The 16,926-nt window shown below is 42.4% G+C and overlaps 1 protein-coding gene across 2 annotated transcripts in view; it reads right to left on the bottom strand.

Moving 5' to 3' along the window:
* antxr2a (ANTXR cell adhesion molecule 2a) overlaps nucleotides 1-16,926 on the bottom strand; it is an 86,027-nt gene that overhangs the window by 31,342 nt on the left and 37,759 nt on the right. For both annotated transcript variants that reach the window (XM_039804106.1, XM_039804107.1), the window contains exons 13-16: nucleotides 13,527-13,577; nucleotides 12,191-12,280; nucleotides 9,722-9,892; nucleotides 9,314-9,394 (exon numbers count right to left, since the gene is read on the bottom strand). In XM_039804106.1, the coding sequence (XP_039660040.1) occupies nucleotides 9,314-9,394; nucleotides 9,722-9,892; nucleotides 12,191-12,280; nucleotides 13,527-13,577 (393 nt within the window). The remainder of the gene's footprint in view (nucleotides 1-9,313; nucleotides 9,395-9,721; nucleotides 9,893-12,190; nucleotides 12,281-13,526; nucleotides 13,578-16,926) is intronic.

Below are 16,926 nucleotides of genomic sequence, written 5' to 3'. Positions count from 1 at the left end.
AATTCAATTATATATAATAATAATTAAAAAAATCAACGTAAAACCTTGGAAATAAAATAATCTGTTTTGTCATATTTGTACATGTACATGCACATGTTGTGTCTGGGCTGTAAAATATATATGTGTGTTCAATGTATACAAAAAAGTTGGAAGATCTTTCAATAACATACTTCATAGTTCAATGACATTTTCAGTAAAACTCTAGCTGCTTATAAAATGGAATGTTAATTTGTGAACTACATTTGAATGCATTCTGAAATGAAAGTGTTTCAAATGGTCGTTTTTAAGTGAAGCCTTAAATTCTGAGAAATCTGGGAACAACTAGAAGGGATTTGGTCGTGATCTCTGACTAATCATTTTCACATTATTTATCTCTTTTTCCCCACATTAGGTTACTTTTCACTTCCCTGCACCAACCAGCCACCACCAACAACAACAATTAGCTTCCTTTTTCCTGGTCTCACACACACACACACACACACACACACACACACACACACACACACACACACACACACACACACACACACACACACACACACACACACACACACACACACACACACACACACACACACAAGCCTGGACTTGCCGTGCGGGGGCATGGATGAGGAGGGGAGGATGGAGGGGAGGGGGGATTAACATGGCGGTCATTATCAAATTTACAACCAGTCATACAGACATCTGCCCTACTTTTCCTCGGTTAATGTAAAAAGAACTAATCTGGTTAAGAGAGCACGGGCGCGGCTCATAAATCGGCGGTGCTCTCCGCAATAGTTAAAGCTGTCACTTCTCTTGTGGGGGAGCGGCGGCTGAATGGAGCTGTCAGCTGGCTACTTGTTAGGGCTAACAAGGCCGTCCACTGATAGGACTAATGAGGCCCAGGGCTCGCCGCTTCCCCGCACAGCCCACCGCCACCACTACTGCTGCTGCTGCTGCTGCTGCTTTATGTGCTAGATAATGTAAAAACAGCTCCAAGGTGTGAGAACAGGACACAGATAACCGCAACATAAAGCAGATCACTGCACTACATTGTAGTATCAAGAAAATGACACCTGATGTTTATCAGATTATTTATTTATTTTTAGTGGAGATAATCTCACCCTTACTGGTAATGGAACAATAAGACTGTCATATCTAAAATACTGTAGGCTAAATTAGTAAGGAAAACTTTGTTTTGCAGTGCACTTTATTTTACAAGCTGGCTGTAGAAAAATGCATGACATGGCTTGAACAATGTTTAACAAGAAACCGAGATACCTTCATACTTAAGAAATTATGGCATTGATGGCTTGTAGCCTGGGTGGAGGTCCATTTTAGGATTGTTAATTTTGGGTTTCTTTTAAAGAAATTGTTTTTATTTGACATTTTTACACTGAAAGTATCTAAAGAATGCCTGAACATGAAAGGGTGTGCAGTATATCCATGGTTCTAAATCCACAGAATTGGTATTTTAAAGTGCTAAACTATCCAAAATGATGTTAAATGTATGTTATATTATTAGCGGTGGAGATTTGTTTGAAAAGATTGAATAACCGGGATGCTTGAATTACCAATGAGCCACCAGGACCAATAAGACTAAGCAGCAGCTAGAAACTTCAGAAAATCCAGGGGTAATTGGAAAACACTATTTAAATGAAATGATATTTCTTGGCTAAAAAGTGACAAACCCCTGCACTGAATTGTTAGATTTTACAGCGGCAACAAGCTATTAACCCTATATGCACATATGCAGTGCAACAAAGAAGGAAAAAATAATAATAAAACCACTAAATAAATTCCTCCCCCCCTCAGCATGGAGAGATAAATGTGATGATGGGGTTAAGTGTCAAGCATGAGTAACGTCTGATTGTTATTTTGAGCTTTGTTTTTCAGAGTCAACTTCAGCCTTTCCCAATGAAGCCTCATTTCTTCAACCAACGCTTCATTATTTGCGACGCTCTGGTTTTAGTCCAATTACCCCTGTTAATTAGGAAATCTCATGCTCTCTGATCTAGGGGGTTGTTTCATCGTAATGTCATTTGCCAGGTTGTTTACTTTCGATTAAAGCCTTTTATTGTGAAATTAAGTGTTACATTTGTTTCAGCGAGGTATTTATCTTTGTGATGCAAAGCATCCTGACTGATGACATGTAGACGTCCTCCTGCATGCATCGCACTGTGTTTGTTCTTCATTAGTGCTGCTGTCAACTCTTTCTTTAGGCATATATTAGTACCACATTAGCATATTGTCTAATCAGACGTTTAGGTACCAAAATATTCCTTTCAACGGCTGTGGAAAGAGCAAAACGTGGGCCTTCTGTAATGCCGAAAACCTTCAAGAATGTGTCATCTTTTGGCTCTTCTTAGGTAGTTTTTTTTTTTTTTTTAACACTGAACAATACAGTTTGACGGCTTTTATTAGTTTCAAGAAAGATGTTCTCACCATACTCAGTGTGGCATTGTTATGCGACAAGAGGAAGAGTGAAAGGATGAATATGTGTGCATCTGTTTACGTTTAAAAAAAAAATCTTGAACAAATGTTTGCTCCGCTTTATATACTGTAGATCAAGTGACAAAGAAAGATGCAAAGAAAGAAGCTGCTAAATACTTCCCTTATGTACAAGACTGAATAAACAAGTCAGTTAAATTAATTCCAATATTGAGCACAATGTTCAACCATTCTCACTGTTCTGTGGCCATCCCAGATATTTCACCTCTTGCATTATCTAACTGGGTCATTGTGTATCTCTCATGCAATAATCAGTCTGCCTGATGTCCTGTGAGGCAGCCATTTCCTCTCTTGGATCATTTCCATGTGACCAGCCTGCTTAGTACATACTGATACACCAGTACAACCAGTATGGTAGCCAGTTTACTGCTGATCCTATAGCATGGCTGTAGTCCAATATTTAAATCTGTATCTAAATCTGATTCAGTGGTGTAGTGAGTTGGGTTTAGCTACTGGTGATATTAATCATCCAGTATGTTTGCACAGTATGGCAACAGATCAGGGATACTTTGCTCTTTAAATGGCCAACATGTTGCCTTCCAAAAACCCATTCATCTAGAATGTATATCTTCGTCTATCCATCATACTGTGTGTGTATATATATATATATATATATATATATACACACGCTTTCACGTCACCTTTTGGTATCGCCTCAGCTCGCTTGGAACCTCGACTGAGGTGGTACTTAAAAAAAGTACCTGTTAGCAGGTACAAGGTACTTTTTTTCGTAATGGAAAACCAAAAAAGGCGTGTAGAGTCGAGGCAAGTCGAGCAGGTACCATGTAATGGAAAAGCACCATTTATATTGCGTTCAGGTAGCCCTGTCTCCTAAAAAGGACATCTACTCTCTACCACCACCAATGTGTAGCACCCACCTTGGAGATGCACAGTAGTCTTACGACGCCAGGCGCTTACCACACAGAGAGGGAGGGGAACATGTTTTTAGTGGTGGGGGAAACAGGAGCACCCGGAGAGAAACCCCACACAGATATGGGAAAAACAAGCAAACTACACTAAAAGGCCCAGGACGACCAGGGGTCAAACCCGCTACCTTCTTGCTGTGAGGCCACATTGCTAACCATTGGGCCACCGCGCCTTTAACTGTAAAAGAGATCAGCTGTTCACTCCTCTACCATTGAGAGAAACTCCGACAGAAACTTGAGCTCCATTTGCGCTGGAAGTACATTTCCCACAAAATGTGACCCGGTGGCTCACAATGTAAAAATGCAGTTTAGATGCCAAAGAGTGGCTGCCTATCCTCTCAGACACGGGCTTGTTTGTTTATAATAATTATACTCATGTCTCAAAATGAATGTGGTAAATGTTGATGACTTACTGATGTTAAAATGCTACATGTAGCACCTTCATGCCAGTCAAATACTGAAACTTCGTCCAATTTCAAGTCTAATGTTTTACTTGGCTCTATTTCCATGCAATCACCTCGCAGCACCCTAATTGAGCCCTGAGAACCGGCAGGCACGACACTGAGCTGTATTACTGTGACCTCCAAGGACAGCTCTGCCATGCCATGCCGTGCGGTGCCAGGCAAGCAGACTGTCACCTCTAGCCTCGGTGGCCCTCGGCTTATGCCAGCCTTGTCCTCGTTTTTTCCCCGTTTTTTTTTTTTTCCTTACACCTCCCTTTTACAGCAGTCCTTTTATCTCTCCTCCCTCCATCTGATGGGATTCTTCCAGAGCAGGTCCGTGGAGTCCCTCTGCTTACAGTCACTTAATTAAACACTCCCACAGCACCGACAGCCGTTAAATGAAGACGCTGTCACAGCCGGGACACCGAGCACTGGCAGGGAGAAGGAAAGATGAACCAGGTGGGGGAAGAGCGGAGGAAGAAGAGACAAGGAGAGGTGGGAAGCTGCCTCTCCGACTGCAGTTTACAGCCTCACGTGTTCTTCATCTGCACAGTTTCTTAGATGCATTTTAGGGGGGAAATCTCGCCCATCGTACTCGAGTCCTCAGTCGAAAGCTAATATGTGGCTGGATCGTGTAGGGTCAATGCGCTAATTGTGGCCAAAATGTTACAGGGATATTCCGCCATAGTGAACTAATAACCTACACTGCCTATTACTACCACTTTAAAACCTTTAATGCCATTTTTTTCTCTGCTCTGATCCCCAACACCTGTCTGCGCTCAGAAAGTCCACATCACTTTTTCGCTCGACCACACACTTGGTAGATCACAAACACACTACACACAAATGAGGCTTTCTGGGCTTTGCAGGTGGAGTAACAAACACGTTCTGCATCAACAACAACAACAACCGCGTATGTATTGAGGAAGTGGATCAGATGATGACATTGGAGGCAAAGACGTTACCAGCAGAAACACCGTCGTGCAGATTCATTTTGAAAGAGCAATGGCCAATGGGGGAACTCCAACTCGACGGCGAATGGTCTAACTCACTCATTTCATAAACTCACACAACACACATGGTTTAGCAACAGTATAAAAGGTCCATCAGATAATTCCTCCACACACCAGCATACTCAGCCCACACGTCCCCTCGGTGAGGAACAGATGCGAGCAAGAGGAACAAATGGAAATCCACACGGACTCAGAAGAACTCCAACGCCTGTTCTCAGTTTCTGGCGTGTGTCTTCTTCTGTAGGAGGACACAGAGGGTTTAATGTATGTTGATGCATCCGTCATTGCACACCTTGGTTGGACATTTTGTTGACAGCTGCTTTTAGAAAACAATACCTAAAGGGTGAAGGTGTGGAGGGGGGAGGGGATTTCTGAAAACGCACATGCAGGCACCCCACCGCCTCTTTAAAAAAAAAAAAATCTCTCTCTCTCTCTCTCTCTCTCTCTCTCTTCTCTCTCGCTCTGCCACCTTCTCTACCTACTGTCCCCAGTCGATATCCGGCAAAACTTGGCGGCAGATGTTGCTGTGCTAAGTTGGCTCTGAAGTGCCTCCCCGGCTCCCCGGTCTCACCGACAACACAGTCAAACCACATTAGATCTCTTTATTTGTGCCTGGGGCAAGTTCGGCACTGCAGCTGTGTCCACCCCCACTCTACCTTTGGTGTTGAAGGCCCTCGGGCGCTAAATGTGAGACCAGCAAAAAAAAAAGAGAGAAAAAAACTGTTTCACTCTCATTTTCTGTCTCTCTGTCTCTCTTCTGCATCTGCTGACAATCCAGCAGTCTGGCTCCGGGTGGCAGCACTGAGGGAGGGAGGGTCAGGAAGGGAGTCTGCTGAGGGAGGGAAGAGGGGTGAGGATAGAAGCTCGGCAAGGAGAGGGGGAGGTGAGGGGGGTAGTATGGACACCAGGTCCCCGTGCTGAACAGATGTCTGTGACAACCTGCTTCCTTACACCTGTACGAGTCCTTGTAACCCCGCGGATGCAGCCACTGAAAAATTCATGACCCTGGTGGTTTCCTGTCTGCCATCAAAGACCACTGCCCTTCCTCCCCTCCCCTCCCCTCCCTCCACTGCTCCTCTCCCTTATACACGTCACCGCTGCCCACTCTGCCATCTACACCTAACCTCCCACCAGACAGTCCAGACTCCTCTCACTTTGATCAAGTCAAGACTATCTGTTCAGCCTAATATTACACGCATGTCTCATTGATACCAGGCTGGAGGGCCAACAACAGTAGAAATTACTAACTCACCCAAAAAATTCGGTTAAAAATGGCAATTTAAACAGAAACAGAAAGCTGTAATAGTTGGAAGAAACGCAACAGTGGGATACTAATGTTGTAAATCCAATATTTAAAAATCCAGTAAAAACTGGACTTGTGGAAAAGTGTCCAGGTAAAAACTAGTCCAGTGAAATGTGTCCAGTGAGATATCAGGTATATAACATGAGAACATGCAAACTGCGTTAATGGCCAGAGTCTTTAGCCAAGTTACAATACGTCATTGGACAGTTCTGATTGATTTTCCACTGGTTTAAAAATCTTAACGTGGACAATGAAACATGAGGGTTCAGCAACTGATGCCAAGTTTCCATACTGTATATCAGTCTTTGTGTGATGCTCTGCTACTTAAACACACCATCTTCACCAGGGAGTTGTGAACGAATTATGTATTTTATCAGGGTGTAGAGTCATTAAATAATACGATGACTGTGTTGACTTGAAAAACTATAATTGCTTGAAATTTGTAAAGCAAACCGTAACGTTACCCTACAAACTATCTAAAATTCAAAGTTCAGTCTTGATCTTGGAAACAGCATTTGACAAAACAATTTCAGTATAGGTTTGTGTGAGTTTAATTACTTTTGAAAGAATCCGTTTAGTGAGATATATATATATAATCTATATGTGTAGAGTTGCAACTCAAGTACTGAAATTGTTTAAATCAAACTGAATCAAATCAGTGTCAAAGTACATGCAATCTTTTCAAATGGACTAAATCAGAATTTAGGTGCTTTAATAAAAAGTATTTATATTGGTTATCGTCTTGCTAGAAATACGGTGCTGAAATTCAACAGTAAACCAATTGGGGATTAAAAAACATCATGACTCACTTAAAAAAAAATCTATTTTTACCAATATTCAGTCGTCTACTGCTCCGTTAGGATGTAACTTCAAAACACACACACAGCCTCCATGGCCTCCTGTTTGATTGTCAATGTCCGCTTTGTACGGTCTTAATCAAAGACTTAAAAGTGGAGTTTGGCGCAGTGATCGGCATGTGAATGCAGTGAGCCAGCGGTGCCGAGGACTCCACTGACAGCTTTTCTTCCATGTGTCCTATCCTGAGTGCTTTGGCACAACTGTGTTTACTCAGCAGTGGGCTTCACTCTGTTTCCTACACTTCCAAACAGTTTGCTCGGAGCAACTGAGCTGACCTCTTGTGTGGGAACATCCATCATCTTTTACACTGTGGGAGCTGCAGCCATGATGTTTATACATTCTGCCCTTTTTGTGCTTGAAAGTAAAACTCAGTTGGATTATTATATATTGGGCAGGGGATTCGTTGTCATTTCAACATGAAAACAGCAGTCTTTCCAAAAGCGGACTGCAGGAAAATATGCAGGTTTGGTCAAACCCTGGCCTCAAGACACAATACAAACAGCCCCAGCCCATTTGTTGACAATTTATCATGGCAGTGAAGCCAACTCACATCATACTTGTGTCCTTTTTGCCTTTACGAAGAGCACACATGACTGTTAAAAAAGACAAACGGTTTTGAGACGGACTGCACTGCACTGGTATTACTTGTGACTAACAAAGAAAGCATTGATTATGTGATTACTAGCTCAAGAGATGTCTAGCTGACTCCTAGCCAAGTTTAAACGTGGTTAACGTGGCTTCGGTTAAACAGTTGTAGTTTTCTAAAAAGGTCTAGGTTACATATAACTGCTGTTGACAGCACTTCAGTTATTATATGCACTATACGTAGCAAGTTAAAAAAATCATAACATGTAACCAACATGAACACCGAATTTTAGCTTAGTTTTAACCATGATATCTGGACATCTTTTGACCAAGCATTTGTTTACAATGTTTACTTTTTAAAGTGCATCTTCTGGCATTCTGAGTTTTTCTAAAGAGCACTGGGTAGCAACTGGCAGGCTCACAGCTGGCCGACCGGCTCGGTTTTTTCCATGTTCTACAGAGCAGTAAACGTTATTCCACTTGAGACTTTTTCAGTCTGACATCATTCTGTGAACCATTAAAAAACTCTTCTCAGACTGCTGTGTGAAGAGGAAGTGCCCACCAAAGTGGATAAAAGACATCAGGGACTAAATGTATACAGTAGGTATGTATGTGCAGATGAGTCATTTTTTTCCTGTACAGCTTATGCAATACTTCTCTTCATTTACAAACTACTGTACAAAAGTGTGTAGGAGTGACTACATAAAAAGAGATCCATGAAAATCAGTTTCTGGGCCTGAAATCTGGTTACAAAAGAAATGAAATCTAAATGCTCCACCTTCTGCAAACTGATTCTAATGTATGTTATTCATTTTGAGATATAGCTCAGTGTCTACAGCAGATGCTGTGGTTTGTTGGATCAACTTCTGCTGTAAAAAAGCTAAGAACATTTCAAAACATCTGGTTAACTCTGACTTGGTGGCGGTTTGTGAGCAGCGGGCTGTCCTAACCACCTGCGAGGCGTCAGGTTTCAGTGTGTCGGTTTGCGGAGCCGATATGCTTCCTCTTCTCTGACGGATGTTGAACAAAAGTCAAGAGTTTGACCATATTAGGTTGTCCCTGTCATGCTTCCCTCGGTGAGCCGTTGCAGCTTAAGCTCACATCGGCCCAGTTAGGTAACAACAACACAATGCTTAACTCTTGCCAGCAGCTTCTTGTGCGAAGAGCAAATACACCGATTATTGTACTCCACAGCTGTAATTCAATACTGCAATAACACAACAGTTCTTAACTCTAATTGTGGTGACTCAAAAGATTTAGAAGGATAAAATACTCAAATTATGTCATTCTAAAGATCACAATAGTCATTATTAGGGCTTGGAAGGGTTACAACAACATTAAAAAGTCAAAAAAGAAGAAGACCATGTACACTGCTGAGTGATGCAGGGAATTCTCTATTTATATCCCTGAATACAACAAACTGCATAGCTGACCACTGATGAGATTTTGACTCATGCCCTTCAGGCTTTAAGTTTGTGCAGCTAAAAACGCAACACAACACTCTGACGCTGATTAACTATATCCCACACACACCCTACAGTAAAACACCCATGTACACTTCAATGTTTATTCAATCTTGCATGCCTCTGCATATTTGCATGGTTTGTATTTTAGGCGTCCCTGCAAATACATTTTTCCACTGGGAACAAAAGTGTCAAGAGCTGAAAGCGTTATAGGCTCTTTTCCCTGGCTTACCTTGTCTGAATCTGTGGGTCGCATGAGGGACACTCGGTCATACTGCCGCCCAAGCAGAGCCCACAAAGCGTCGAGACGACCCTGATAAAAAATAAAAATGTGATTTTAGTTCAGCTACATGAAATTTTGAGTGAGTCCTGAAGTTTTTGTTACAAAATAATATAATGTAAGCTCAAAGGACTAATTACTAGCTTTTAGGTGCTGAATGAAGACCACAAGAGGCTGTTAAATGCTTTAAAGCGCTATTAAGTGGACCCCTGACCTGATGATTTTGTTACATAATATATCAAATGACAAACATCGTTAGTTAGAGGGAAGAGAACTGAAAAACATTCATACTGAAAGACAACAAATCCCCAACATCTTCAGTCCAATCAGTTGCAGGTACATGGATGTAGTAACGCTCACCTTGATGGGAGTGTACCATTTGTTCTCGTTTTGATGGTAGGTGGGGGCAGCCCTCGGAGTGGGACGTTTGATCATTGGCTCCTCTACATCCTCTGGTATGGACACTACGGCGTTCTTGGCTTTCTCCAGCCTGGCCCCCTCCTCGGTCGAGCCCTTCTCGCCCCAGCGCACCTGTAGAGGTACAAACCACACACACAGGACCAGTTTAAGAGACACAAATAGCTCATTCGGTTTGTTTTTTTACGTTCATACTACAAAATATCAAAATTACATTAGTGCTGAACCTATTAGTCGAGTAACTGGTTAGTCAATCATAGGGCTGGGCAGGTTATCTTCAATGAAAAATAAGTCCGCAAAAATATATCAAGCAAAAATGCCAAACCTTTTCCTGGTTCCAGCTTCTCAAATATGGGGATTTGCTGCTGTTCTCCGTTTGATATAATTGAATAACTAATACTGTTTTGGCTGAAAAAAAACATCTTGGAGGAAATCTGCTTGGACTTTGGATTATAAAATGTCAGTAAAATGCCCACCACAATTTCCCAAAACAAAGACAAACAACCACACTGCAGCAAATTAGGATTTCACTTTCATTAAATTTGGAAAAGAAAAAAGAATGATCAAAATTTATTTCAAAGAGCTGGATATATCTTGACTTTCAGCACCGATTATGGGTCAAACTCCGAAAACACAGCATACTACACTTCCCCAAATAGCAACTTGATAGTATATTTTCATTAGGTGCTCACTGCTTATTGTGTTTGTGCTTTGTCTTTGTTTGGCCATGAATTTAAACTCCACAACACCAGTTTGTAACACAGGCTGTTATAAATCTATCACCAAGCCTTATTTTTATTGTCCATGCCCTAAGCCCAAGATGAGAAAAATCAAGTCATCATGGCACTGATTTTCTCAGACTCCACAAACTTCCTTCAGAGTCATAGAGGAAGTATTTTCACACATTCAAATAATTTGCTGCAGCCCTTAATTAAAAATCAGGAGTCATAAACTACTAAATATCATCCATAACAGCCAATAACGAGGCAGAGGAGGCCGGGGACACTTGTAGCCATGGAGGAGCTAACTGGTACCGGAGAGATAAATATGATGATAATAAAAAGGGAGTTGGACTACTGCTATCACTATATTATCCATGAGAAAATTAAATGACTTGAAAACCTGTTTTTGCTTTTTTTAATAAGCACATTTGCATGTGATATAATGTGTTATTGTGTGAGCGTGTGAATACGGGCCTGTGTGTTAGTTAAGCTGTCCTGCTTCTTAATTGAATTCATCACATCTGTTGCAGGGAGGAGATAAAAATAAATAAATAAATCCACCATCACATAAATGGGGAGAGGTGATTAATTAGCGACACAGTTTTCAAGCTGTAGGTTAAGCCGTGACAATATAGAACAGCTTTTCAGAATCATCTCTGGCCTGCCGCATCAACAAAAGAGAAAGCTGCGATGAATAAAAGATACGTTGTCACCTCAGCCGGCTCAATACGCGTTTGAAATATTGGCAGCGGCAAATCGGTGGAGGCGGTTTTCTCAGCATGACGTCTGAAATGTGGATGAAGAGGAGAGTGCAGGTTGATCTTAACAAGCACCTCATTCTCCAGCCGCGGGAAGCTTCAGAAGTGGAGATGGGCCTGTCGGTGGGAATCAACCTGCTACAGATAGAAGGGAGCAACGGGATAGCCGAGCTCGCAGCTCACCAACACTCGTGGGGGAAAAAGTTAAAAGATTGGAGCTCCCTAAGGCTGGTTGGAAATCCCTGCAACACCACCAACTTCCTCGGGGCTGAGAAGCGGTAGGGGGTGGGGGTGTAAAAGAGCGAGGGGGGAGGAGGGGAGCTCGCCTTTAAACCTGGATTCCCTTCGGAGGAGGCGGATAACAAAGGGGCTGCCAAGGTTTGGGAGTTGAGAAGGGGGAGGTGGAGAGGAGAAGTGGGTGAGGTGGATATGTCAAGATGACAGCCGCACTCAATCCTTCATCGTGGCAATGACTTGATCCAATCAGGCCCGGACGGCCAAGGACGAGATGGCAGGGCCTGTCATGTCAGAGGCATCAGTGGACTGACGAGGACAGCGGGCCGGCCGGTCAGTCAGCCGGTCCCTCCTCTCGCTGCCTGTGTTACTCAACAAACTTGTAGCTTCAGAGAAAACACGGACTGTCAGCAGTTTTTCTCTAAACATGGTGCACGTTTACAGGACACCAGCTGTCAGAAATGTGACACATCCGGCTTTTTGTAGGATTTCAGCTCTTTTTAGCCGGTTAGATTTGATAAGAGAAGATTGCCCTAATGTTTAAACAATTTGCTGCTCAAATCATTTCACACGGAGACCACTTCAAGGAGATTCATGTGTCAAACACAATGGAAGAGACTTTGAGTCTTTGTGACTGTGATGAAAGTGTTTCATGTTCCTGAAAGCAATATGTCGGGGGATAATAGCTAGGCTCTGACCTCCATGCGTTTGATCCCTCCAGCTCCTCTTCCTCCATAGTAGGAGGCGTCTACAGTCGGCCACTTCTTCTTGGGCAGCTCCTCTGGCTCCTTAAAAAGAAAAAGGGAAATTAGAGACTCATACTCATGTACACTATAAATAAGTGTATTGTAGTTGGAGCCGTGTGCAAACTTTATTCTTGTAAACGACAACATCTATCAACCATACTGCGTGGACAAAAGGAAGGTAGTGCATGTGCCATTGTTCTATTTTCTTTCAATTCCACGTATCAACATTTGAATGTACTTCATCTCAACAGGAAAGACTCATTTACGTAATTTTGTCAGGAAGGAAGAGACACTCATGTCCTTACTTCTGCTACAGCCATTAATTCTTTCTACATGGTTTAAGAAATTTAAAATATTTAAACTAAATAATGACTTAATTTCCTTCATTATTTTTCATTCCTCTGCAGATGAATCGAGTTTTGCCAAAGGAGCTCTTAAAATCTAGTGTTGATTAAAGACCCAAACCTGTTTTTGCGTAATGTTATGAGTTCCCAGTAAGGACAAATGGCTTATTCAACATTAAAAAAGGTCATTACAAACAACAGATCAGCTTAAAGTTCTCAATGCAATACAAGCAGCAACTTTAAAAAAATGTTTTTATTATTATTATTATTTGTATTAAAGAATAGCTTAAGATTTTTGGGAAACACATTTGTTTACTTTCTTTCAGAGAGTAAGAAGAAAAGATCTCCAGCACTCTCATGTCTGTGCAGTACAGAGCTTGGGCCAGGAGGTGATTAGCCTAGCTTAGCATTAAGACTGAAAGCACATGAAACATCTAACCCAGATCTGTCCAAAGTTAAGACATCCACCTACGAGCACCTTTTAAAGCTCACTAATTAACACCTTTTATCTTGTTTGTTTAATTTGTACACAAACAGAAATGTAATAGTGACACAATGTGGTTTTAGTTTGAGTAACATCTTTAACAGTCTTTATGTTAAGCTAGGCTAATCGCTTCCTGGCGCTATAGCTTCATACACAACACACACACAAAAAAACAACACGTACGTGGAAACAATCTTCTCATCAAACTCTTGGAAAGAAAGTCAATAAACCCAGTTCCAAAAATTGTGGAAATATTCCTTTAAAAATGTTTTAAAGCTAAATTAATGTTGATATTTTAAGTCATATTCAACATGGTATAATGAAGTGCAGTATATCTATTCTGGAACTTTGTTTGATGATAATTTTTTCCAAAATACTGTAACACTACACACTTTTTAAAATGTCATGGCATCAATTTGAATATTCTGGTTTTGTGACAACACTCTAGCGATGTACTCACAGGTGGCGGAGGACGGGACGGTGGAGGAGGTGGCGGCGGGTCTTTGATGACCTGGATAAACAGAAAAAGCAAAAGAGCGTCAGCACAAAGTCCATCAGGGGACGTATACACACACACACACACACACACACACACGCTCGAACCTTGTCAAGACAAGCGTAGACGAGGCTGACGGAGGGGATTCGTGACAGGTGACTGAGTCAAACAGAGACGTCCCCTGAGCTCGTCTCAAAGCGGAGACGCTGCCGCTGCCAGGACGCTCTGTAACTGCCACCCCGTCGCCCCGCTGACTACTGATTACAAGGATTCTGCTTGTAAACCAACAACAGGGGCCCCCCATGCAAAATAAAGAAAAGCTGAAAATCAACTTGTTGACAGGGGAGTCTTTGGGGTGAGCACCGCTGCCCGTTTAGCTCTTAATTAATTGGATGGGGTTCAGTGCTCCCAAGCAATCCCCCCAATCATAAAGTCCTAAGGAGTTAATTAGCTCCAATGAGATACAGAGGAGGAGGCTCGGGCTCAGCTCCAAGCCCCTGTCTGTGTGGAAGATGAGTGGCGGTACGCACGCGCTTGTCACACACAACACACAAAACACACACACACACACCCACACACACACACACACACACACACACACACACACACACACACACACACACACACACACACACACACACACACACACACACACACACACACACACACACACACACACACACACACACACACACACACACGAGTGACCAGCGGCATTGTTCATGACAACACTGGATGACATGGCACCTGAGGAGCAGGTTGTCCACAATGTGATTCCACTCAAGGACAAGATGCCTCTACTGGGTTTTTCAGATGTGCATCGCAAAGCAAAGAGCAGCCTGACACTGACATTTGTCAGGTGTCAGTCAGACGCCTCACATACTGATGTCCAACTTTTTACTGCAGGATTGCTGAAGACACCACTGCCACTCACTCCATCTGTAAGAGGGATCACGCTGGAAAGATGTGTGGTGTTTTCAGGTTTCAGGAGTTGTAAGTCACAGTCGCTACAGAGAGCAGGGCTGTAACTCCTAAAACGCAGTCCCTTTCTATGGTGTCTGAAGATTGTGGGATTTAAGTAACCATACATGCATAATCAATTCATCTTAGTGAATCTATTCATCTAGTATAATCATTGTCTAAGTTAAAGAAACAATGCCAAACTTGATCTGGTTCTAACTTCACAAATGTGAGCATTTGCTCTTTTTTCTGTTTGATATCATTGTAAACTAAATCTTTGTGTTGGACAAAGGTAGCCACTAAAGATGTCATGTTTATTGACGAGGTTTATTGAAGATTAAATGATAATGAAAATGAGGTGTAGTACTTTGCTCATCAGCCAAGGCCGATAAGAAAGGAAAGAGTGTTTCCTGTTGACTTCTCCACCCAGATTTTCCCAGGGTTGCTCTGAGATAAGCCTCATTTCACTGTTCCCCTCTTACACAGTGGTGGGCATTAGCACTACACACCGAGTACAGTAGCTGGCCTATAAATACTGCATATGTAATTACAGTGAGGACATTTCCCAACTTGAGGTGCGCGGCAAAGTGGAAGACAGACCTTTGTCCATCAGTCATCAAAGACAGATACTTCACTGTCATCACTGGTTATACATTTGCTAAATTGGTTTTGGAGGAAGAAACGAGCAATGTAATAATGGCATATCATAGATCCTAACAGCTGTTTCATTCACTGTTAAGCGCAGGGATACCATCACGCTCTCCACTTACTGTTGTCATTAGAATAATGAAAAATTATCAATTAGGGTTAATTAATTGCTCTCTGACACACAACTGGCGGTAAGCAAATCCAGTGAAGGTCTACTGGTAGGCTCTCCATACGCTGATTAACGTCATTTCAGCCACACCTTCCGTTGATAGGATTATCTCTTTTTATTAAGTAATTATGCAGCAGATTTCCTGGACATATTGTGGGATAAATAAAGCCTTATACAAATGACGGGGCTCTGCTGTTCTTTCCCAGCTACCTGATGGACAGATGTGAAGAGGAGCACTCAGCGGCGTAATTAAAAACTAAACCGCAGGATACTTAGTCGCCCTGACATCAGTCCCAGTGGCTCGCCACCACAGCCACGACTCCGGAGGGAATCGGACCAATCAGAGGGGCTGGGGGCACCGTTCCCATATGGCTGTCTCCAGAACTGTCCAACTGGACTTGATAATCCGTTCGTTCCCAACCTAAAGCTCAAACCGTGTTGTGTCAAGCTGTTTCAGGAGGCTTATCGTGATGGATCAGTGGCAGGTAGCATATTTAGAAATTTTAAAATGACTCATGCTTTTTTAACGAGGGGCAAATTAACCCGTATGTAGAAAATATAAAATGATTTTGAGGGGAACAGAAACAAAAGAAGATAAAAGTTCTGCATCGGAGAGCAACGCTGACAACTTTGAGCATGAAATAACATCAAGTAATCTGAGATTATTAACATATTAAGCACCAACTGAGTTGGAGAATAGTCCAAAAGTGCATCCAATTTAGCAGTGAATCATTTGCAATTTGGAAAAACTGGCGATGTAATTCAAAACTACATCTCCAATTTTCAATCCTTTGATTTGAACTAAAGGCTACGCCATTCTGAGTTTAATTTCCAAACAAATCATAAACAAAGAAATAACCACTCCACAGCTTGTATGACCTCTCTCTTGGCATCAATCCATGTGGGAGAGAGGCAGAGAGAGAGAGAGGGATTGTGGGAAAGAGGTTGGGCATGTGTGTGTGTGTGTGTGTGTGTGTGTGTGTGTGTGTGGCCTCATCCGACTGCTGAAACCTGGCAGACTGGGGGTTTAAATATTAACAAGCCACACATGGCCCTCCTATTCTGCTGCGTCCCTCGATGGAAGGCAACAGCAGCTCTCTCCACCAAGACAAACACGTTCGCGGCCAGACATGCTGCAGGGGGTTTACATTTTAATGCCTTTGTTGGTTTTCCAAAATATGCTTCCATCTCATCCTGGATGGGCTCCCTTCAGGTCCACAAAGCCAGGTGACGTCTATCATTTAGGGGGCGGCGCGGGTGAGCGGGAAGCGGTGGTGGAGGGCAAATTTGCCTTCATCAGATCTCAGTAGAAAAAAGCAGAGACACAGAAAAAGACCAGGGTGCACCATCTGCAGCCCTCTCTCATAGCCCCAAACGATAATCTGTTGTGGATTTTTGTAAACGCTTAAGTGGGTGAGGCTGTTTTTCCAAAGGGGATGAAAGCAGTTTTCATGAATATCCAGACTAAAGAAGTTTACAAGTTTAAACAATGGATTACAGAAAGAAGTACCTTCCACCAAGCACAATCAAGTTGTTGAAAGGGAAACCATAAAAAGGACAGTTCAGAATTTCAAGATTCATTAATTA

This window comes from Perca fluviatilis, chromosome 6 (assembly GCF_010015445.1).
Source record: "Perca fluviatilis chromosome 6, GENO_Pfluv_1.0, whole genome shotgun sequence".
NCBI classification, from domain to species: Eukaryota; Metazoa; Chordata; class Actinopteri; order Perciformes; family Percidae; genus Perca; species Perca fluviatilis.
Note: the sequence above shows the minus strand (reverse complement) of the source record. Positions and strands in the feature narration are given on the sequence as shown.